The 24,294-nt window shown below is 42.7% G+C and overlaps 1 protein-coding gene across 5 annotated transcripts in view; it reads right to left on the bottom strand.

The window, feature by feature from the left end:
* CPM (carboxypeptidase M) overlaps positions 1-24,294 on the bottom strand; it is a 69,685-nt gene that overhangs the window by 21,569 nt on the left and 23,822 nt on the right. For all 5 annotated transcript variants that reach the window (XR_010593249.1, XR_010593242.1, XM_042860155.2 and 2 more), the window contains 2 exons: positions 9,686-9,783; positions 753-925 (listed from right to left, as the gene is read on the bottom strand). Coding sequence is in view for 3 of the 5 variants with exons in the window: in XM_042860155.2 (XP_042716089.1) it covers positions 753-925; positions 9,686-9,783 (271 nt within the window). In the remaining 2 variants the exon portion in view is untranslated. The remainder of the gene's footprint in view (positions 1-752; positions 926-9,685; positions 9,784-24,294) is intronic.

Below are 24,294 nucleotides of genomic sequence, written 5' to 3'. Positions count from 1 at the left end.
AGAGTAGAAATCAACTGAGACACCGTAAGTGTTCTGCTGTAGGGGTGGGGTGGAATAACCTGTGCTTTTGTAGTGCATAAAATGTCTGGTTTTAATGTGAATTCTTAAATTTTCTTTCTTGGTGGGGCAGGTGAGGAGTGGAGGCTTCTCCCAGTTTGGCATGTGTATTGTTAAACATTGTATTCGTTTATGCCTTTCCCCGCCCCCCAACAGCAAACAGATTCATTTTAAGTTTTCAATCTTCCACCTCATCTCAAAGAAGGGTTGAGGGTAGAGGGCATTCTGCCTGCCCCTGATTCTGAAAATTTGAGATTCTTAGTTGAAGTTAAGTCTTTGTGACTGTTTTTATTTTTTGGCATCTTGGGGATCCCGAGAAGATGTACTTTGAGTCAGAATCCAGAATAACCCAAGTTTAAACCACTTAAAAATGATGATCCTTCCTCTCTAGTTCAGAGCTGGTGTTCTCTCTCTCCTCCCCATATCCCTAGATCTCCAAGGGCACATGCAAGCGCACGCTTTCTCTCTCGCACACCCAGTGTTTGACAGCTTTCTTCAAAGCAAAGCCCTGTGCCCCATTTAGTATGCCTTCTAAAGACCAAAACATGTCCCGAGTGTAGCTCCTAGGCTATTCTATCCACCAAGTATAACCCAGCCACTTGGTTATCTCTAAATGTTAACAAAACAAACAACCACCTCCCTATTTACTGTCTCCTCTGCCCCCTACCCTACCCTGAAAAAACACACATCCTTACCTTCCTTCTGAGTAATAACAATCATGCACGGTTGTAGCTTCAAATCCATCCGGGTTCATTGATGGCATGATGTGAATCCGCGTGCTATTGATTAGCCTTGTAACGACTGGATCGCTCTTATCATTGGTCACCAGGAAGTCTATCAAATGGAGCAGCAGCTCCCTCCCAACTGTCTGTATTGAGAAGCACAGTTTTTATTTTTCAAGTCCACTGTGAAGAAAGGAAGACGCTCAACATGGTGCTTATTTGATCTGACAAAGATAATATTGCATGATATAGACATGACACAAAACTATAATCATAAAACAAATGCACTGTGGTCAACATTATTTTGTTACAGTTCTTGGCCTCTAGAAAATTAAATGTAATTTAAGAGAAGAGAAAGAAATGAATGTGGAAGGTCCACTTCTAACAAGTGATTTTAAATTCAGATTGATTAGGGTTTCTTCTGTAGTGGGAACTGAACTGTGCTAGCTACAATGATGTTTAAGTAGTATACAGATAGGGATTGTTTGTTTGAGACCCATCTTAGAACTATGCATTGTTAGCATGTTAGAATATTAAAACCATCCTATCAATGATGTTGGGTTGTCTGTGTTAGGGAATTGCACTGTTGCATGGGGCAATATCTTCTTACTAGCCATCTTGTCTGGGTGCACACCGTGCACCATATCTACACACAACACACTGTTCAACCACTGGTGGGCCTGTGGATTTCTGCACTGATCCCACAATGCTTTGGACCTTTCTGGGGTGGGTGCATAATACCCTTGACCAGGAGCCTGGCAATTCTGTTGGCAGCGCTGCCTACGGATCTTTTCACTGGGCCCTGTTTATTCTACCACAGAACACTGCTCACCCATATGGATACACAGCTTCCACGCATCACTTGTCGGCTTTCAGCACTGCCACTCGCATCATTATGGGCACAGTAAAATCACCACCACAACTGTGGCTTCCAGTAGTGGTGTACAGACTTATGTCATACATTAGCATTTGTAAAATTGTCAACATAATAATTTACAATAACTGCTACAGTTCTTACTTAGTCACAAACTTCTATGGAATAAAGGATTCTGGTTTGGGCTAGTACCTAACCAGCATTTTACGTGGGATTTAGAACTACTCATTACAGGATTCTTGAAATATGATGTGATCTAAGCAGCAGTTCACATATTGCTAGGCATCAAAACACATAACTTAACTAGTCCCACGAGAGGATTTCTTCTAAAACATAACATGAATGTTAAATGTTGTTTTTTTAATTTATTTTTTTTAAACTTAATCTCTTTAAAAATACAGAGGACCACAGTAATAGTCACTGATGAGTTTGCCGATTTGTCTTAAGTTGTTGGTAATTATCTTCCTTGTCTGGTATATGAACAAAAAACTCTGATGTTTTATGAAGCCAGAAATTAGTAATAACTAAGACCCTGACCCTGCAACAAACTCCTTAGGGGGAACGCCCAAAATAAAAGTCAATAGGGCTTTGTTTTGGTGCAGACCTCCATTCTCACAGACAGGGGTGAAAGTAACTTAATGGGCAGCCGGGGTCCTGGGCAAGGTGGAGGGGTGGCTCTGGGTCCCTGGAAGGGGCAGGGCCTCAGGCGGAAGGGGCAGGGCTGGGGCCAGACTCCCCCAGCCAGCCCTTCAGTGCTCCCCAGCCCGGGGATCAGGTGGTGATTTAAAGGGCCCAGGGCTCTGGCCAGTGGCACGGTAGCAGCGTCTGGGAGCCCCGGGCCCTTTAAATCGCCGCCAAAGCCCTGGGGTAGCAGCGGCCCCAGGTCTCCGGCAGCAATTTAAAGGGCCAGGGGCTCCGGACGGTGACGGGAGCCCCAGGCCCTTTTAAATCGCTAGGCCCAGGGTAGATGCCCCTTTTGACCTCCCCTCCCCCACCATCAGAGGCCCTGCCAGTACAGTCGACTGTGTATCGGTGCCCACTTTCTTACTTGTATGCTGTACTAGACCGGACTGGCTTACTTTTACCTCTGCTCACAGAGCTCATTGCAGGATCAAAGCCAAAAAAAGAGAAGAAGGTAAATGCACTTTGTCACATTCCCCTGCCCCCCATTCCACAAAATCAACAATACTTAGTAGCCCTCAGTTTTTGCGCAAATTAGTTTATTACATGGCACTTCAGTGGAGGGGTAGAATTTAAAAATGAGTTTATCAAAGAAGAGGAAAGAAGATGCTGAATGCCGAGTATTTAACAAAGAGTGGACTTCAAAAGTCTTTTTTACTGATATGGCTGGGAAAGTTGTGTGCTTACGTTGCAAGGAAAGTGTGGCACTATTCAAAGACTACAACTTAAACCGGCATTTCGAGAGCAAACATGCATCCACATATAAGAACATGTCTGCCGAAGAGAAAGTTAGAAAAGCGCATTGGATGGTTACTCAAATGCCAAAGAGCAAAGTTTTTTCACAAAACTATCCGCAGCACAAGACGGAATTATAAGAACTAGCTCCATGATTGCACACAAAATCGCCAAAAACAGCAAACCATTCTCCAAGGGAGAATTTATCAAGGAATGTTTGGTTGACTCTGCTGCGATATTGTGCCCAGACAAGAAAAAACAGTTCGAAAATATTTCATTGTCAAGGTGAACAGTGGTGATACGTATAGAAGAAATCTCGGAGAACCTGGACCAACAGTTGAAAAACAAGGTAAATGATTTTTCATACTTTGCGCTGGCACTTAACAAAAGTTGTGACATTAAAGACACAGCCCAGTTGTTGATTTTCATTCAAGGTATTACCACAAATTTTGAACTCACAGAAGAACTGGCATTAATGCATTCAGTCAATGAAAAATCTGACTACTGGAAAAGATCTACTGGAGGCAGTAAATAACAGTGTCTCAAAATTGGGATTGGAGTGGAAGAAATTGGTGAGTGTGACCACTGATGGAAGCCCTAATCTGACAGGCAAAAATGTTGGATTGTTGAAAAAAATACAAGACCAAGCAACAGAAACAAACCCAGAGCAGAAAATAATTTTTCTACATTGTATTATTCACCAAGAGGTCCTCTGCAAAAGTGTTCTGACATTAAACAATGTCGTAGATACAGTTACAAAATTGGTCAACTTTATTGGAGCACGAGCATTAAACCACAGGCAATTTGTCTCTCTGCTGGAAGAGTGAGTCAGAGCTCAGGGATGTTCAGTACCATACAAATGTTAGATGGCTTAAGTTGGGGGAAGTTCTGAAAAGCATGTGGGACCTGAGAGCAGAGATTGATTTGTTTTTGAAAATGAAAGGAAAAGATGTGGATTTCCCTCAATTGAACGACGTGTACTGGCTCTCTGATTTCGCATTTGCCATTGCTGTTATGGGTTACATGAACGAACTGAATTTGAACTTTAAGGTAGGGGGCTTTTTGTTCATGACATGTATTCCCTTGTCAAGTCTTTCATGACAAAGTTGCTCCTTTTCCCGTCAGATTGGAAACAAGCAGTTCACACACTTCCCCACTTTGCAACAGATTACAATATCTGACCATCACCTGGAAATATGTCGTTACTGCTCGCTGTGCATGCTGAATTTTCTTGCCGCTTTGAGGATTTTAGAATGATAGAAAATGACATGGCTTTGATCTCCTCCCCTTTCACATGTGACGTGGTCTGTGGACAACGCTCCAAGTGACCTCCAACTTGAGTTTATTGACTTAGTGTGATGCATTGCTTGCGGAGCAATTCAAATCAGCGCCACTTCTGAAGTTTTACGCATCTCTCAATGAACAGAACTTTCCAAAGATCAAGGCTCGTGCCCAAAAGATGCTTGTACTGTTCAGATCAATTTGCGTCTGCGAGCAGACATTTTCTGTGATGAAATTCAATAAATCAAAGAACAGATCTTGGATCAATGATGACCACCTTGCAGCAGTGCTCCGCGTTGCAACAACAGAAATGACACCTGACTTCACCTCCCTTGTTAATGCCCATCAGAGACTTTCTTCTTCACACTGAGTTTCATTTCTTCTTTTACACTTAATTTTAATAATGAACATAAGTTGTAAGTAAAAGCTTAGCATTAGTGTTATTATTACAAATTTTACAAGTGTTCACAAAACGGTTTGCAATATAAATTGCCTTCCAAGATAAGTTTTGGATAATCATGTATTCAGTTAATTGTTATTAAGTGTAATTACTTTGTGTAAAGAACATAATGGGGGTCTTTTTATCATAGATGGTGAAGTAATTTCATTAATAAGAAATGTGTGGCCTGTGACAACTTACCAAAATTAGTGGAGTGGCCCCCTGTGAAAACTATTGCCCACCCCTGAGCTAGAGACTAAGACCAGAGAAATGATCCCCGCTTCTGTAGATGTGCAGGTCTGACTCACAGAGGCATGTCTGGAAACCCATAATAAGATGGTGAGCACAGAAAGAGAGTACCAGGAGGCTTGTATGGATACCAGTGTTGGCTGATGAGCTAGACATGCAGAAAGACCTCCCAAAAGGAGCAGGTAGCAGTCTAATAAAGAAGCCGGGTGTCCTGTGGCATGAACACTAAGATTCCATGCACAACAGAGACTGCAATAATGGCAGTAGCCCCCTCATCTACAGAGCAAACCTCTACAATAAGGGACTGGGGTGAACTAGAAGAGAAAGCTGCTACTGCTGATCGGAACCAGGCTGAAATCCTGGAACTACAGACACAGGTCACGCAATACCGGCAGGAGCTGGAAGATATCTGCTCTTCATGGGACAGGATCGTAGGGCAAGCAGTAAAACAGGAGTAAGAGCTGACCTGCCTCACAGTGGAGCAGGAGACGGGAACAGCAGTGCTTTCGGCTGCAAAAGGAGCTTAGGTGCAGAGGTGCCGCACGGCTCCCCAGGCCGGGGGGGTGGGGAGCTGCCGCGGGTGTGCCTCAGGGCAGGGGGGGGAGCTGCCTCAGGGCTCCCCACCCCAGCTCACCTCTGCTCCGCCTCCTCCCCGAGCACGCCACCCCCACTCTAATTCTCCTCCCAGGCTTGCGGCGCCAGACAGTTGATTGGCGCTGCAAGCCTGGGAGGCGGGAGAAGTGGAGCAGCGACGGCATGCTCGGGGAGGAGGCGGAGCAGAGGTGAGCTGGGGTGGGGAGCTGCCGCACGGCTCCCCGGGGGGGAGCTGCCGTGGGGGGGGGGCCTCAGGGCGGAGGGGGAGCGGGGAGCTGCCGTAGAGCTGGGGAGGGGGCGCAAGGTGGAAGTTTTGCCTAGGGCGCAAAACCTACTTGCACCGGCCCTGCATGGAGGTTAAAGTTCTGTGATGTCACAAGAAGTCAACATGATAGATACGTTCTTTCACTTAGGCTAGTTCAACACTAATCATGGGCCCAGTTTCTTGCAACAGAAAAAAGATAAGATAGCTGTAATTAAAGGAAAACTATTGTGAGTTGTAATAAGATAATGGGGAAGGGGGAGCTTTATCCTGAGGCCCAGGCAACTTGATAACTATAACAAAGTTAGGAGAGCCAACTGTTCAGATTAACTGGTGAATGGGATAGAAATGTCCAAATAGGTAACACTTAGAAGTTTTAATGAAACTATGGGGGAAGCTGCATACCATGGTGTAACTGGGATCTCTAGTTTAGTTGTGCAAATGGGGCTTAAGTCATTAGAGCTGGCTGGAGAACAGAAATTTCACTGCACAGCAACGGCTGAGGTTTCAAATTTTGTTTTCATTCTGCATTGCAACAAAAACAAATCTTTTCAAATGTTTTTGTGAAAATGGAATTATTGAAATGGCTAGCTTTGGATCAAAACCTGAAAACTTTTAATTCAGAAGGGTGTGTATTTGGGGGGTGTGAGTGTGTGAGACACATGATGGTGTGACCAAGGATGGGAGAGACTCGTGTTCTAGTCCCTGCTTTTCAATGCAGTTTTTCATTCCAGATCACTCTGGATCAGGCAAAGCAGGGCCTTGAACCTGGGCCTCCTAAATCCCAGGCCAATACCCTATCACCAACCAGAGAATGAGTCTCTTACTTAACTTTCCTGATGAAAACTTCATAGAAACAGATCAGTCTCCACCCAACCTTTTGGCTTTGAAACAGCATATTTTGTCAAAACTTCATTTAATCAAAAATGTTCTGATCAGTTCTAATCTGACCTGAGCTGATAGTGATAAAAAACAATAACTTTAACATTGTTGATTTGAGCTCCATTCAGGCCCAGGGACATGGGGCTATGCCAAACAGAATGAAAATTTGTCCTGGTCTCTAAACACACCACAGTGGAGAGTATAAAACAAACTATTAACATGACTTGGTTATGTCTCTATTAAAAGAATTTAACCTATTCTAAAAATGACTTTACTGTCCTGATTCTGAAAAACAAACAAATCTATCTGCTCTCCAAAACAGGGGCTACAACATTAAGATGTCAACTCCTCTGTTGGCAACCTTCCAAAACCACAGCATGTTGTGTTTTTCTTCCAGCTGCAGATATGCATGGACTGCATGCAACTCAAACACATCACAGATCATCTCCATTCTTATGAGCAGGGTCTCCACTGTAATACACAACATTCCAAACAAAATAAGTAGGTCCAATTTTAGCTTTACCTGTCTGAACACTGTCCTTCTAAAACTCTTTGTTGTTTACAGCTGGCTCCTCAGGGGGATATACAATACATACCAGGTATGCAATACAGCAGGCAAATGCTGAATATACAGCTTCATTGTAATAGTTGCTAGCCTAAATAAATCAAGTCAATGCATGCTGTACACGTAACACAACACTTATTGGCTTAATATGTTAAAGGGGAAGTTGAATATATTAAAGGGGAGGTTTAATACCCCACCAGGGGACTAGCTCAGCTAATTTTAGATTATGTAAATCAGCTAATTTTAGATTATGTAAATGAACATTCAAACTCCCTGATGTTTTGCTGTATAGGACTTAGCTTCCTGTACTATAAAAATCTGTTTATGGCCAGAGAGGAAAACCAAATGTCAACTTTACACATGTTAATTCCATACCCAGAACATGGACCTAAAGGTGACCATGTGTCCCTGGAAAGCAGGAACAGCCCTGTTTCCAGGATCTCTCCCAGCTTCCCAATTGTTTTTTACACATGCACCAGAGTGCTGGTCCAGCGTCTTGAGGATTTGATTGAAACTTGTTGTTAGAAGGAGCTGATGGGCAACTGAGCTAATGCACTGTGCAGGTCAAGGACTACTCCCCCACAAACAAGCCTGTCATAGTGTCACCCTTTATCTCTGTCCACTCAGTCAAATGCACATAGTGAGATTCTGAGCAATGCATTGAGCTTAGCTAACCAGTGCCCAAAGAACAAAGTCTGTGTATTCTAACAAACAATGCAAGAAACTAGTTTGACCTATGACAAATTTTCCCCTAGTTAGTGTCATAATTACCTCTGTAAGCTTTTGGGGGTATGGACTGTTTTTGTTCTGTTTGTATGGCACCTAGCACAATGGGGGCCTGGTCCATGATGAGGTCACCTGGTGCCACAATAAATTCATCCACAATATTGTTCTAGCATAGCTTGTGCTATTCTTTAGGAGTAGGAAGCTCGTGCTATATAATCTATATTTCTTTCTAGATTTCAAGAATGTATAGTATGGAATTTTGCTGCTATTCTACAGAATTATTGCCAAGAACTCCCTCTCATATTGGGAGTCTACATCAGTCAGATATAGTCGGTTTTGAGGTAAAATTTAAGGCATCTTGTACATGCCTATTAGAAGTAGCTATAGCTTTTGTTTTAAAAGGGACTTGAGTAAGAAATAGATAAAATATTTGAAGAAAGGAGAAATCAGAAAAGTGAAAAAATGAAATCTGTGCTTACAGTACAGTGGATATTGCACAATGGGATTACAGTAGTAGCCAATGTATCTTCAATAAAGACATTATTTCCACAATGCGCTGATGTCTGTAAGTTTCTGTTTTGTATTAATAAACTGATCTCAGCCACATTAGGTGATGCATTTTAGTGATGGGTACTAACGCAGAGTCTGTCTTCAAAAGTAAGCCAGCTGGCACTAGATAGGGCAATTATCACTCATTTTTGGACTCACTGGGTTGTACCTAATATCACTGATAAAGCTGTAGTACTTTCCTAGAAAGGTTGTTACATTTGAGACTCATTCCAAGTTATGGTAGGGTCTCAGGGCATTATCCAGAAAGGGGACAAGTAAAGTTTACTCCATGTCTGCCATCTCAAACAGGTATCAACTGATGCAAGTCTAATGTGCTCTGTGTAAAGTGCTGAACTCTGCAACCTTACATTTAGCTATTGTGGACATTCTGCACAAGGTCCATATACCATACATTGAATGTTTAATGTGCTTTCTCTCTAGTGGACCTTACAAGTGATCTGTAATGGAGAAAAGAGAAAGCTTGTTCTCGTTTTGATATATGAAGGAAGCCTAAATGATTTGTTTTTCCTCAAAAAATAAATGCTTATTTACATTAGAAATTCAGGTCTTTTCTGGGGTGGAAAAAGACTGGTGAACTAATGAAAATGGCAGTATCACAGACCCAAGGGAAAAGTTGTGCTATTAAAAGGGAAAGATTTTTAGTCTGACTGTTCAAAAGCTTTTTTGAATGTTTTGTTGACAAATTTTGGAGAAAGGAAGTCTTCTTTTTAAAAATTAATACACATTCCTTCAATTAACTTAAGAGCTCACACAAACACCTGAGACCTTCCAGAGATCCTCCACCAAACCCAGGAAAGATCAGACTTGAGATTTCTTAGATTGAAGAAAAACAAATAAATTTAAACATTTCAGGCCTTTTCAAACAGGCACAAAGGGCATAAGCCCATTTCAAGTCCTTTGTAGGTCACCTTTTAGAATTTGGGAGAAACTGGAGGGGTACAGTAAACCCCAATAATTAGTAATATGAGCATAAACAAAATTCCTTTTAAGATCCCTGGTAAATGTTTTGCTATAAATGACATTGCAAAAATTGAAATTGTAGACGTACCTCATCCCCATGCATATTAGCAATATACTTGAACTCTGGTATGCCAATGGTATGTTGGGTTGGAAACCTTCCCACAACAAGAACCCACAGGTCTCTACCTTTAAGAGGGGAAGGGGAAAAGAAATTTTAAGTGTCAAATAATACAAACTTTTTGACCAGCCTACCCTCCGTATAGCATAATATAGTAGATTTTTTTAAAATAAACTTCAGAACTGTATTTTGTCTTCAAAGCCCAAGTTAAAAATGTAGTGAAGTATTTTTGTATAATATTCCAGTCTTCAAGCTAGACAGTTTTCTAAGATATTATTTTAAATTCAAGTTTATTGAATAAGAGAGAGAGAGCATCTGGGGAAAAACAAACAAACAAACACACACACACACACACACCCCAAGCGACAGGGAAACAAAAGAAAACAGTTTCCTCAAGAACAGGCAAAATATTCCAACACCAAGAAAAGTAGGAGCATCAACTTGCAAAATAAAATACAGTAATGAATTGTTGGTAAGACATCTGGAGACACTGGAATAACTATAACAAAATTTCTCTGAGGTAAACAGGGATAAGAAATGAGTCATAAAAATAAAGTTAACTATAATGTATTATCCATAGCAATAGCTTTTGTTGTTGTTGGGGACCCGTCTTGCCACCTTTCCACATGGGAGTAGTCTCACTGCAGGATTAGGCCCTAGATTATCAAATTTAAATTGGCTGCTACAATGTGATCAGATTTAGGAAGTGAAGTAGGATACTCTGCCACTATTCAAAGCTACCATCTTATCTTTCATTGAAAGGGGAGAGTTAAAGGGAAAAATAGATTTGCTGAAATTAATATTCTTCCTAGCGGACCCTGGAACTACCCACAACCAAAGCACCCATTACTCTGTATAAAATAAGCTAATGGATGGAGACAAGACTCGTCTTGTACATGTAAATAAACGGACCTGGTAGGTGTCTGTTCTAATTAGCAGCATGTCAAAATTGTAAATGTTAAAGAAAAACAGGAAGCCTATATTATCCTTTTTAAAAGGATAATATATTGAAACATTACTAATCTGTAGCTATTCTATACAAAGGATTGCACTATAGCAAAAATAAAGGTACATACTAACAGAAAACACTGCCTTATAGGGTGACCAGATGTTCCGATTTTGGGGGCTTTTTCTTATATAGGCACCTATTACCCCCCACCCCCTGTCCCAATTTTTTACACCTGCTATCTGGTCACCCATCTGCCTTACCTAGTGGATCTGTGGGCCTGCTTTTTCCAATCTTTTTTTAAACGTATCCATTTTTTTAAACCAAAAGCAGACCACATGTAATGGACCACTCTGATGCACATACACATTTAGCCCTAAATCTGACTTCTTTTTGTGACTAGTAGAGCTTCTGTTTTACCATATTAGAGCCACTTTACATTTGTGAATCTTCAAAACTGGTCTGCATGATTCATTTGAAGAAATCAAATAAGTTTATTCCATACTTTAAATACTTGGCTGATCAGTCCTTGAGTTCTAATATCAAATACTCTGAGCCAACCATGGGTGACATTCACTCAATACCAAACTGCTTTGCAAACAACAAGGCTTCTTTGGGAATATTTCAGTATACAATCTCCCTCCCTCGCCTCTCCTCCTCCTCCCCCCCGAAAAAACCCTCCCCAACCCAATAAAAAACAAACTAGAATTCACCAAAATTTGCATTTGGTTAGTATCGTTCAGCCAGATCTATTTAAGCCCAGTATGTGCCACCCTTACTCGCAGTTAGCAATAATACCTTACCATACAAGTAGTCCCACTGATGTCAGTGGAACTACCTTCAGAATAAGTAATTAAATGTGAGGAAGAGTAGCAGAATCTGATGATTCTTGATAAGGAAGACAAGAGATAGATAATAGATAATAGCTGTACTATCTGAGGGTTTTATACTGCTGCCCACCATCATAGTACCTGCAGAGTGCTCTGGGACAGACTCCCGACGGTCAGCGTGGGCGACCGAGACCGGCTAGAGTTGCCTCTCACTCTGGCCGAGTTCTCAGAAGCCGTCTGCCACATGCCCACCAATAAATCATAGTATCTCAGTGCCTTCTGTGTAAAATCTATAGCAATAGTGAAGTCCCTAGTGGACTTAATGGAGTTTCCAGCACATATCCCTTTTTGTCAAACTCTGCTTGGGATAGGATGTTTGTTGGGGGAAAAGAAAGAAGGGGAGTTAGTAGGAGTTTGGAAATAAAAGTGATGTTTAAATTGTCAAACCATTTACGATGGAAGGCTTTTGCAAAGTGGAAGGTTTTGCAACATTTCTTAAAGATGGGCTGACTCTGAACTCACTGGATCACCTCTGGAAGATTGTTTCACAGCTGGATCCCCTTGCCAGAGAATGCCTTCTCCTCACCTCTCACATCTTTGTGATCTGCATTGTCCCAGGGAAGCATAGCCCTCATGGTGGTTCATAGATCAAAATTTAGTCTTTGATGTAGCTGGGGCTTGACCTGTTACTACTCAGCCTAAAATCTAGAAAAGCAGTATTTGCTATAGGATGCAAAACTTTAAAACAGGATTTTTAAAATACACTTTACTCAGCTTTGACACATCCACTTCTGTTCCATACACAAGTTATTAACTGAACTGTTTGTTTTAAAAGTTCACAGGCAGGTTACAGAAGGGAGAAACCCAAAATACACCTCTACCCCAATACAACACGACCCAACATAACATGAATTTGGATATAACGCGGTAAAGCAGCGCTCTGGGGGGGCAGGGCTGTGCACTCCAGTTCGATACAACGCGGTTTCACCTATAACGCGATAAGATTTTTTGACTCCTGAGGACAGCGTTATATCGGGGTAGAGGTGTATGAAATAACTAAACTTTTAAAGCACATCCCTTCTTTCAAAACACGAAGACAAACTTGCTGTAGTAGAAAGTCTCAAGTCTGGAGACATCATCTCCTGCAAAGATGCTACTTTTATTCCAAGGTGAAATCCTGGTGCGGAGCGCGCAGTCCAGATAACAGGACTAAGCATTCAGCTATGTGCACATGGGACCAAATAATACTTTGAGTGCACAATGTCAAGGTATTATGGAGTTCTTGACTGGGAACAGCTTAAACTAACAAGCTCATCGAGGGAGGAACTATTCTCTAACAATTATTGTACAGCATCTAGTACCTGGTAGAGGCCTATAGGAACTACTGTAATCCAAACATTGGTAAACTCTTGGGATTTTTTAAAAAAAAAAATCCCAGTGCTTAGAGTTGTGCGATCAAGTTTAAATAAAAACTAAGAAGATGACCTCTTATGGGTATCCATGAGTCTACCTTCTCTGAGAGAAAGTTCAGTTGTGAATCCCAAATAGAGGGAGGCACTTACTCCACACAGCCAAGAGTTAGGAAACTAAAAGGTATGTCTGCACTACTGCTGCACTGCTGTAGTTGTAGTTTAGATGCTTCCTACATCAACAGAAGGGGTTTTTCCATTGCTGTAGTTAATCCATCTCCTCAAGAGGTGGTAGTTAGGTTAATGGAAGAATTCTTTTATCAACCTAGCTGCATCTACAGTGGGGGTTAGGTCAACTTAACTGTCACACTGGGCATGAAATTTTTCACACCTCTAAGGGATGTAGCTAGGTCATCTAATGTTTAGGTGTAGATGAGGCCTAACTCCCTGAGGTGGGTGGAATTGAAATTAGGGGGAGTGTTTGAATTTACAGGGAGTAGGGGCGGTCAGGGCCGATGAGGGGTGAGACTGTGAGGGTGAAGGTGGGCTCTATGGCACCATAGTAAAAAATGAAAAAATGTTTAATGATCATTTTATTAGATTTAACTCGTTTTAAAATCATCACACAAATTAAAGTTGGCTACTCAAGCCTTCTATGAAGCACAACATCTACAGCCTTCTTGGTTTCTTGTTATAATTTTGCACAACTCTGTTAATTAACTTCTTGAATGCAGTGCGTTCATCTTTGGTGGCTTCTCGTGTGTCCAATACTTCCATTCCGTCAATTGATATGCCCATTAGATCATTCACATGATCAGGCAGAAGTTAACTTCTTTCAGAACACAAAATTCAATGAGGTAAAAGAACACTCAATTGTAGCTGTTGTGACTGGGAGTAGCAAGAGATGAATTCCTACTTCTTTCATCCCAGGAAACATAGCATAAAGATCGGGTCAAGCCACTAGTGATGATAAAAAAGAAGTTGAAGTCAAATCTTCATTCATTCATCATATGATATTCCACTCTGTGTTCAAATTCTCTATTCTGTCCTGAGCACATGGCAGCCCCATTGCTGGTAGTGCCTCACTCCACTCAACTGACTGTGTTTTATAGGACAGGGACCTATAAAAGCTACATAGAGGTTGAGTAGAATGTATAAGTCACTGTTGTAGATTTTTAAGAATCAAGTCGGTGTACTTTTTCAGTTGTCTTAACGAACACTTCTTGTCCTCTTTACTTAAGGATTCAATATAAATGCCTTCATTAGTCAACTTCTGGACTGAAGTCTTTGCTTCTTCCAGTACTTTTTCAATGGATAGCTCTCTGATCCAAATGGAGCTTCTATTGCTGGACAAAAGATCTACTACTGTTGTAGCAGATGCCTGGATGGCATTGTTTAATGACCCAAGTGGTTTCAACAGTAGACTTACAAGAGAGAGAATGGCAATAGTCTTCTTTGAACGTAGTAGCAAAAGTAATCCACCAGCCTCACTACTTAGATACATCCCATCTTGGTAGATACTTTCCAAAGCCAGTAATAATGGCTGGAGTAATTTTAAGGCAACAGCCAAGGATCGCTCATGAGAAAGCCAGTGGGTTTTCCCAGGTTGGACTAATTTGAACTTCAGTCCCAGTGTATCTTCTATGTTTTCCAAGATATTCAGTCTTTTTGGACTCTTGCTGAAAAAAGAATATAATGAAGACATTAAATTTTTAGCTTTTTTTTTTAAATGTCTTTTGAAGAGTCTGCAGCTCGTACTAGCGCTAGTTGCAGTAGATGGCCTCTGCAGTGTGTATAGGAGAGATTAGAGTTACACTTTTCTCTGAGCAAAGCTTGTACTCCACCATGTCTTCTAGTGAAGTTTGCAGCTCCATCAAATTCACAAGCTGCCATTTATTTGGAGTCCAATTGACAAGCATTTAACTCTTCTAAGATGTGGGTTGTCACAGATGCAGCCAATGTGTCTTCTATAACTTGAACATCTAGAAATGCATCTACTGGCCTACCATGGATATCAAGATAATGTACACAGTGACTTAATACTTGATGCCCATTTGCATCAGTGCATTCATCAGCCATGTATGCAAATTTTTTGTGGTGAGAGAGTTCTTCACTTTTTCAACTGTTGAGTCTTTCACTGTTGCACTGCATGCTTCTAACCAGTAAGTTGAGTTTCTTGCAGAAATATAATGAACATTTGCTGGTCTTGTTCGGAACCAGTGTTCAACTTCCGGATGAACAAGTGACAATGCACTTAACATTGGCCTGCAGTTTGTAGTGTGTGTGATCTCTCTCTTGTTTAAATAGAAAGTATGATGCCACAGCCATGTTTGTTCGCATGAACTGTGTCTCTCCAGCATTCTTAACAGCCTCATTAATGCTTACTAGTGTTGTCCTGGGTCAGTGAAGACTCAGAGTTCAGAGGTGCTTTCACATGAGTTCACCTCCCAGGTGGGGGGCAAGAAGGCACCTTGCTCATTCCTCCAGCTGCTCACTATTCACTCTGGCCACTGTTGTTCATTGTGCCACAGTTCACTCCATCGCTATGTTGCCAGTGGCCCTGCGCAGTCACCTTCTGCTGCCACCTGCCACTGTGACCTCTGCTACGTGGTCTCTTGAGGTTCCACTCAGCTCTCAGTGATTTCAGCTGAGCTCTCAGTGGGGGAACCTCGCTGCTAGTGCAGACTGGGCTGTCTCTTCCACAGAAACACTGTCCCACAGCACAACTAAGCACTTAGACCTGATTTCAGCTGTAGTGGTCATTTAACAAAACAAAAGACTATCTATGGAGCCTAATCAGCTCTGTCTTTAAACAGTGGAGAGGGGCTGGTCAAATAGTACTTGTGACTCAGGCAGACCATCAAGCAAAACACCTGTCCTCACCCTCTCTTGATGCCCTCAATCAGCACAGGCTAAGAACAGATCTACTGCCCTTTACTCATACAATAAGAACAACATTACATTACCCCCCGCCCTGCATTCAAGTGATTTGTAACCCAACTCCAGGCAAAATCTATTACTTGGGCAACGCAGCTCTGTTTGCTGGATACCTAGGTAAATTAGGTGTGAATGTAAATACAGTCTGGTCCTGAAGCCTTTTCCCCCTCGCTCATCACTAGCTGCCAGGGAGAGCTCATTTAGACTTTGCTTACAAATCATAATTTGAAATTATTAGGTTGGCCAGCATCACCGAAATGAATGCACTGACATTGTCATAAAAAACAGCTGTATAAGGAAGCTAGTCTATGGTTATACTTTTCAAATCTATTATACTTTTATAGATAGATGTGTTTTATCATACACTGTATATGCTTTTAAAGTGTGTATTAATGTTTCAATTTCAATTCAAATTTCCAAACAATCACTAAACTGGCAACACTGCATGTAAGTAGTTCACAAAACTGGGGTGGGAGGGTGGAGTGGGTGTAGGGAAATCCCTGTTCGGCACCTAACACTCCCTATGCATTGCATAGGGAGCCTGGACATCTAATTCTGGGCTGTGGATTCCCACTAGGCAGCAGGGTCTCTAAAATGTATTTTAATGCCTAAATCCCTCTGTGGGTCTAACCCAAGGATCCATCTTTACCAATAACTAGAAGATTTTAGGAATAGGGTTTTTTGAGTGGAAGTGTAACCTTTGGGTGGGCTAGAGTTCACTTCATTGCCCTTCTCCAGTGCCTAAAAAACCCCCAACTCCCATAGAAAAGTAGCTGGAGACCCAGAGTTCCGTCTCTAAGGATTTTCATCAAGAATTGCACAGGGTCAACCTCCTCACATTCAAGTCCCAAAAGGAACAAAAGAAATGAATTTAATTAAATAACTTTATAAAATTTTATGATAAAAATCTAATTTTTACAGAATAATATGGCTATTTTATAACCCACAGACATTAAATAAAGAAAACAACTTAAAATCTGAACAGGTCAGTCCCCACAGAAACACAAACTAAGGCCTGGGCTACACTGTGTGTGTGTGTGGGGGGGTTGAACTAAGAAAAGCAACTTCAGCTACGCTATTGGCATAGCTGAAGTCGAAGTATCTTAGTTCGACTTACCTAGCCGTCCTCGCAGGGGCAAGTCAACCGCTGTGGCTCCCCCGTCGACTCCACCGAGGTGGAGTACAGGCGTCGATTCGGGGATCGATTTATCACGTCTAGACGAGACGCGATAAATCGATCCCTGATACATCAAACACTATCCGCCAGATCGGCAGGTAGTATAGACGTACCCTAAGAATTCCCAAAAGCTTATGTTTAGTTCACCTAAGTCTCAGTCTTTGATCACCAAATCTATACAGTTTGCTGAGTCTAAAACAACATCTTCCCTCCACTTGCTTGTAGGAATCTTCAGTTGGAATCCATGCAGACTCTTCCTCTGCTGAAATCACTGCTAGCCAGTCAGCTAACTGATTAACCAACCACTCAGTGAAGATGTAAAGAAAACCCTGCTGCAAAATGCTTCAGAGTTAGGGACAACAGCTTGTTTTGTGCTCCTGGGAGATGCTTCTCCCAACTCACAGGAGACATGGCCCTTAGTAAAGCAGCTGCTCTGACTGCATGCCCTCATGGAGTCTGACCCCAGCAACAATGTACATACAGTAAGTCCTCACTTAAAGTCGTCCCGATTAACATTGTTTTGTTGTTACATTGCTGATCAATTAGGGAACGTGCTCATTTAAAGTTGTGCAATGCTCCCTTCTAACATCGTTTGGCAGCCGCCTGCTTTGTCCACTGCTTGCAGGAAGAGGTAGGGGGCTTGCAACCAGGGTGGACCGGCAACCCCCCATTAGCTTCCCCTATCAGCTCCCCGCTCCCCTAAGTTCCCTGTGCCGCAGCCACCTGGCAGGCTATCAATCAGCAGTTCAGCTGTCCCTCCCCCCACTGCCATGTGCTGCTCCTGCCCTTTGCCTTGGAGCTGCTCCCAGAGACTCCTGCTTGCTGTGCGGGGATGGGGGGGAAGGTGAAGGGAGCTAATGTCAGGGTGTCCCCCTCCCCCGCTGCTCCTGCACCCCGCTTACCCCTTCTCCATATAGAGCAGGGAGGGGACACGGATAGAGAGAGAGACAGAGAGAGCTTGAGGCAGCAGCTGCTGTCTCAACTTCCTGATCCACTTAAAAAGACAATGCACTTAAGAGTGGGTCAGCTTACTTAAAGGGGCAGTGTGCATCTCTCTCTCTCTCTCCCACACACAGAGTGTGTGTCTGTCTCTATCTGCTATGCTGTCTCCCCTCCCTCCTGTTCGTGCTGCCTTGATGAGAGGCTACATTAACAACAATGTGTTAACCCTTGAGGGCTCAGCCGAGTGCTAGTTCATCATTTAACAGCAAGGCATTCCCTGGGAAATATCTCCCCCTCTTCCACCATCTAACTTCATCACCTCAACCAAGCTTCACAATCATCATAGCTGTTAACAGTATTAAATTGTTTAAAACGTATACTGTATGTATATCTATATAATATATAGTTTTTTGTCTGGTGAAAAAAATTTCCCTGGAACTTAACCCCCCCTATTTACATTAATTCTTATGGGGAAATTGGATTCGCTTAACATCATTTTGCTTAAAGTTGCATTTTTCAGGAACATAACTACAACGTTAAGTGAGGAGTTACTGTATTGGAGCATACCCAAAACTACTACACCCAATTCCAGAAGCTTCTCGATGTGGAGTGCTAAATCTGCCCAGCAACAATGATCCAGACACTACTCACTCCTATCTCCCCCAAATGGGTCTCTTAAAGACATATCTCCCTATTAGACACACAGGTTACATTCTCCCCTGCTTAAATCACTGCAGTCCCAGCAGTTCACCTGAGACACAATCCACAATATCTTGCCTTTGTTGTTCTACAGAGTCAAGTAACAAGGAGAGGTATGTACAATAGGCCTCTCTCAACTGTGAATCTCTAGTTTTTAGAATAGTGGACAAGTCAAGAACATAATCATTATATTTAACTGGACGAATTCTAATTCTACCAGTCCTGCGAGGTTCCACCGGCACTTCGTAGTGGTCGGAGAAACAGAAGAATTCACACCATCTTCTGTGGAGAGCCCATTTTGTGAATTTTCCCCATCTGTCTCGCTTCCAATTCAGTTTCCTCAAAATGAACTTTGGCTTGGATCAAACTCTCTTGCCAGAAGGTTAAAATCAAACTCCAGAGTCGAATCAAGTACAGATTCATCTTCATCCTCCATCTGAATGACCACTTTAGTGGTTTTCTGTCTAGTTCTACCACTTACAGGAGTCTAAGGCCTGGTCCCCACAGAGCCCCCACTTCGGACTAAGGTACGCAAATTCAGCTACGTTAATAACGTAGCTGAATTCAAAGTACCTTAGTCCGAACTTACCGTGGGTCCAGACGCGGCAGGAAGGCTCCCCCGTCGATGCCGTGTACTCCTCTCGGCGAGCTGGAGTACCGGCGTCGACGGCGAGCATTTCCGGGATCGATCCGGGATCGATTTATCGCGTCTTAACCAGACGCGATAAATCGATCCCAGAACATCGATTGCTTACCGCCGGACCCTCCGGTAAGTGAAGACGTACCCTAACTGATTATCCTCCATTGATTTATGAGCAGAAATATATCCACACGGTGTTAGCATATCCCCATAAAGAATTCGGAGGGGACCATCTCCTGACTCTGCCTGTACCTTATAGATGGCGATATCTTCTTTGACTCATCTTTTCAGCATCAGTGTTTAGACTCCTAAAATAGAGTTTAGTTTGTGTGGGGAACCATCTAACGTGAAAAACACTCATCAGCTGAGCCATTACTTTTTTCTGTCATTTACAGCTCTGAGACGTACTGAACTTACCATTAAAGATTCAGACTAATTTTCTGGGTCTGCTCAGCCTGCTGTATTTGATGAACTCTTGAAAAACAGATAGGGCTTTTATTTCTATATTCAGTGGATTATGGATATATTTAGGAATCCAGCAGAAAAAGCAAAGTGTTCTTATATCAGTAAAATCTAAATTATTGTTTTTACACCTGAAATTTAAAAACAAACAAGCCACATAACCTTCTCCTAACTTTTAAATCCATTGAACAAATGCAGAGAATACCTTCCTTGCTGCCAAACAAAAACAGACATCAACTACTCCTTTAGGGTCTGGCTACACTGCAATAAAAGACACTCAGCTGACCTAGGTCAGCTGGCTCATGGTGTGGGGCTATAAAATTGCCATGTAGACATTCAGACTGAGGCTGGAACCGGGGTTCTGATACCCATCCCCAGATGTCTACACTTCAATTTTGTAGCCCCACAGACTGAACCCTGCTAGCCAAAGTCGGCTGATCTGGGCTAGCCATGACTGTGCCACGGGTCTTTTATTGCAGTGTAAACATATCCTTAATTACTCTTCAGATAGCCACAAATGCAAGACTGGCTTGGTTAAGTGTCAGAATGGAAGAAACTTAAGCTTTGAACCATGTATTTTATATTTTGTAGTTATTGTATTATATGCAATGGCCTATGGCTAAGACACTATATTAATAAACTAAACTACTGTTACGCTCATCCATCCTCCCAATGTTCACACTCACTTGTCATATTTTTGTCTTGCATTAGAATGGGATCATCTTGTCTTGTTGGTTTATACAGTGCCTAGCAAAGCGTGACCCAAACTTGACTGAGGCCTGTGGGTGCTACTCTAATATAAACAACAAGAGATGAGAGTGAAGCTAGATATAAATGTAGCCAACGTAGAAGCTAAATTGCCCTTCTTAAGATTATTAAATGCACATATTGTGGTAGCACTAGAGGCCAACCAGCTCTGATATGGTCATTGCTGTAGCTGAACACTTAAAATGTCTGATAATTAAGAAAATCAGTATATCAGTGTAAAGATAATGGTTTAGATTCTCCATTGTTATACTGGAGGAACCTAACTGTCTTCTAGCAAAATACTTAAGTGGGGTTGTTGTACCAGTAATATTGATAATTTTGGTACTTGGAAGGTATACTATTCTTGCTTTTTTGAAGCAAGCACTTAGCAATGCACTTGTGCTGCCGTATCTTGATCCAGAGTCCCCAGCAACGATTCAAGCTGGTGAATCAGAAATGGTTTAGGGGAATGTTTTCTGCAAAATGATTGCCCAATAGCACATTCAGCTAGATTTAAGTTCTGGAGAGAACTAAGAAACCACTATCAATAACTCTCTAGTTGTTATGCAGCCAGAGGGTTTCTTCAGTATGTTTGATAAAGAAATGGCTTTGCAGACAGACAGACACCTGACTCTAATCTAACCAAATAGTTGGGTAAAGCACCTTCCAGATTATAAAGAACCTTGTTACAGTTATAAAGGTTTGATTTTTAAAAGTAATGCATATCCCCATGGAAAGATGTTCACCACTTGTAAAGTTAATCATAGCAGTAACAGACATTCCTGCACAGAGAACAGTGGGTGGAGGGAGGGAAAGGGAGTGTAGTATAGAAACAATGCAGACACTTGACACTGACATCAGAGGAACTCCCACAAAAGAAGCTGAGGTGCGACAGTCACTTCCACCAATATTTGTCTGAGGCGGTCACTCCACCAGATGCTTCAGTTTTAGTAGGCCATGAAGGATTATTTGGGGATTATAGCAAAGTTGTTATCGAGGAGGAGTTAGGAAAGAATTGCTAAAATGCCTGCATTAGTCATCCAAGATTTCAGAAGGATTAGAGAGAGAGAGACCAATACAAGATGAGTGAGGTAATACCTTTTATTGGACCAACTTCTGTGAAAATGAACTTCCGTGAACTCTTCTTCAGCTAGAGCCGTCATGTATTGACCAGGTATGTCACATGACATTCAGAATGCAATGGAGATGTGCTTGAATACAGTGACCAGAAAGATCCCATGAAGAAACATAAGACTTTTAGATCGGCCATCAGAAAAAAAATACATGGGTTTTATTTTTTGTTTCGTTTCAAGGGAAAAATCTCTTAGTATTTGTTCACTGTTGTTCTAAACAGCCTATAGTATTCAGAGAAAATGAGAAGACAGACTAAAAACAGCATTTTCTGACAGACCATTGGAACGTAAGGACCATGTTCTGTTGCCAGTCATATTGGACTTTGCAAAGCATCTGGGAATATATTTGTCACATTCAAGGGCTAGATATCAACAGTGAAAGGGCATGGCAATAGAGGATAAATGACAGTTAAAGCCATGATTTATAAGATAGTAGAGCAGGGGTCGGCAACCTTTGAGAAGTGGTGTGCCAAGTCTTCATTTATTTACTGTAATGTAAGGTTTTGCATGTCAATAATACATTTTACATTTACAGGGGCCAGCGGATGGAACCCCAGACCGGCAGCGGGCTGAGCCGCTCAGCCCACTGCCAGTCTGGGGTTCCGTCTGCCGGCCCTTGCCAGCCGAGGTCCTGGCCGCCGGCCCCACTCAGCCCACTTCCGGCCTGGGGTTCTGTCCATCCAGGTAGCCAGCGGGCTGAGCAGGGCCGGCGGCCGGGATCCCGACTGGCAGCCTAGTGCCACTAAAAATCAGCTCACGTGCCGCCTTTGGCACGCGTGCCGCAGGTTGCCGACCCCTGTAGTAGTGGCATGCAACAATCCTCCATTTTGCTCTGACTGGTATGTTATTCTTTTGCACAATTGTTTTTAGAAGTGTACTTACTGGCTTCCATTTCAGCAAGGAGATATTAAAGCTATTCCTGTTTTTGCTGTACTAATTAAATATGAAACAAGTAGCACCACAGGAGCAAGGCCAACATTCAGAGTGCGGCAACAACTCATCTGACAGGAAATTTCAAACAATTTAATGCATCAGAATTGGTGATACAACCAGATCTCAGTAGGGTTATGTTATTTCAAAATAGACCAACACACTTTTGAGTGAAAATTGCTTGCTCTGAGCAGAAAAAGGTTGTTGAAAGGTAAAGACAACGAGACTAGTTGGAAGTCCTATCACCTTTGCAGTCCATAAAATGCTTTGTACAAAACATAGAAGTTCACGGATATGTGCTATAGCTTTGAGATAGACACTATCTATGGTTGCCAGGTGCAGACAACTTGTTTTAGATCTTATGATGTAAAGGGCTCAAACATCTCAGTGACTGATGCTGCAAATGCTTGTAATAACTGCCACAGTTAACAGGATAACTGCACCTCTGACCCCTCCTGATCTTGAGTGCAGCCCTTCTCAGGTATCAGGCCTCCAGCAGTCATCTCGCTCCAGGTGGACTCATTTGATTCTTCACTCTCAGATGGGGTCTCAGGCTGCAGTCCTCTGGTGCTAATTAGGATTATGTCACAAGCCTGAGTCATGGTTGGTACCTGGAGTTCTACTCCTTGAGAACAACGATCAGCGACCTTCACTGACCAGCAGGGCCGTCCCTACCCATACACAAAGTATGCAACTGTGTAGGGCACCAGGAAATGTGGGGCATCAAATTACCTGGTGCGCTGCGCAGCTGCGTGCTGCTCCAGCTCCCACCCCTGTCCCACGGCCCCCACCTCTGCTCCACCCCAGCCCCACCCCCACTCCCGAGGACTGAAGCGGGGCCAGGCCTGCACTCACCAGTGGTGTGAAGTGCAGCAACCCAGCCCCAGTGGTGCCGCTGGTGAGTGCTGGGGGGGGGGCGGTTCTCTCCTGTCCCCCAAGTCAGCCAGCCCCCGCCTGCAGAGGCCTGCTCCCACCCCCCCACCCCCGCAGGGGGGCTGCGTAGGGCCCCAGAATAGCTAAGGATGGCCCTGCTGACCAGACAGCCTTTTTAAAACACAGTACTATTTATTTAGAACCAAAGCATTCCAGAGAAAAAGATCTTAAAATATTAAAACTTATGTCTTCCTTAAGGCTTACCATCCCCTGGCAGCCACAACTGCTTCAGACACTCCTGCAGGGGATCTCTGTTCTTGTCAGTCGGTTCACTGAAAGAACAGCTCACCCCGCACTCTCTCCAGAGTCTCTTTGTAACCATTTAGCAACCCTTTATTCTCTCAGTCCCACTCTTGGCAAGACAGTGTGTGTAACTTTGGCTGGACCTGCAAGTAGCATCTTTACCCCATAGCTCAGCCATTGTCTTGTAATCTCCACCAAGTATGCGTTGAGACCTGCTTATCTAGCTTGTGTTGCCTTCCTGCTTGTTTTTCCAACAGCCCCCTATTAAACCAAATACACTCACCGGGGAAACTCCACTAGTTACTGTATACCTATATTGGGTTTAAGTCATACAGCATTCATGAAATTATTACACAGCAGCTCCACATCCACCAGAGTAACATCTTAGGGCTGTCCATTAGGACTCCAAGTAGAGGCAGTCATGTGCTTCAGGGCTACGGTGCACGTCAAAGTTCTAAATAGTTTTATATATTGTATCCTCTGTTTAATTATGAAGTGCCCAGGCCCAGAGTAATCCTGCTCCTTTAGAGTAAGGAATAGCACTGTATTCC

Source organism: Chrysemys picta, chromosome 1 (genome assembly GCF_011386835.1).
Source record: "Chrysemys picta bellii isolate R12L10 chromosome 1, ASM1138683v2, whole genome shotgun sequence".
Lineage (NCBI taxonomy): Eukaryota > Metazoa > Chordata > Testudines > Emydidae > Chrysemys > Chrysemys picta.
The sequence above is the reverse complement of the archived record's forward strand: the minus strand, read 5'-3'. Positions and strand labels throughout refer to the sequence as shown.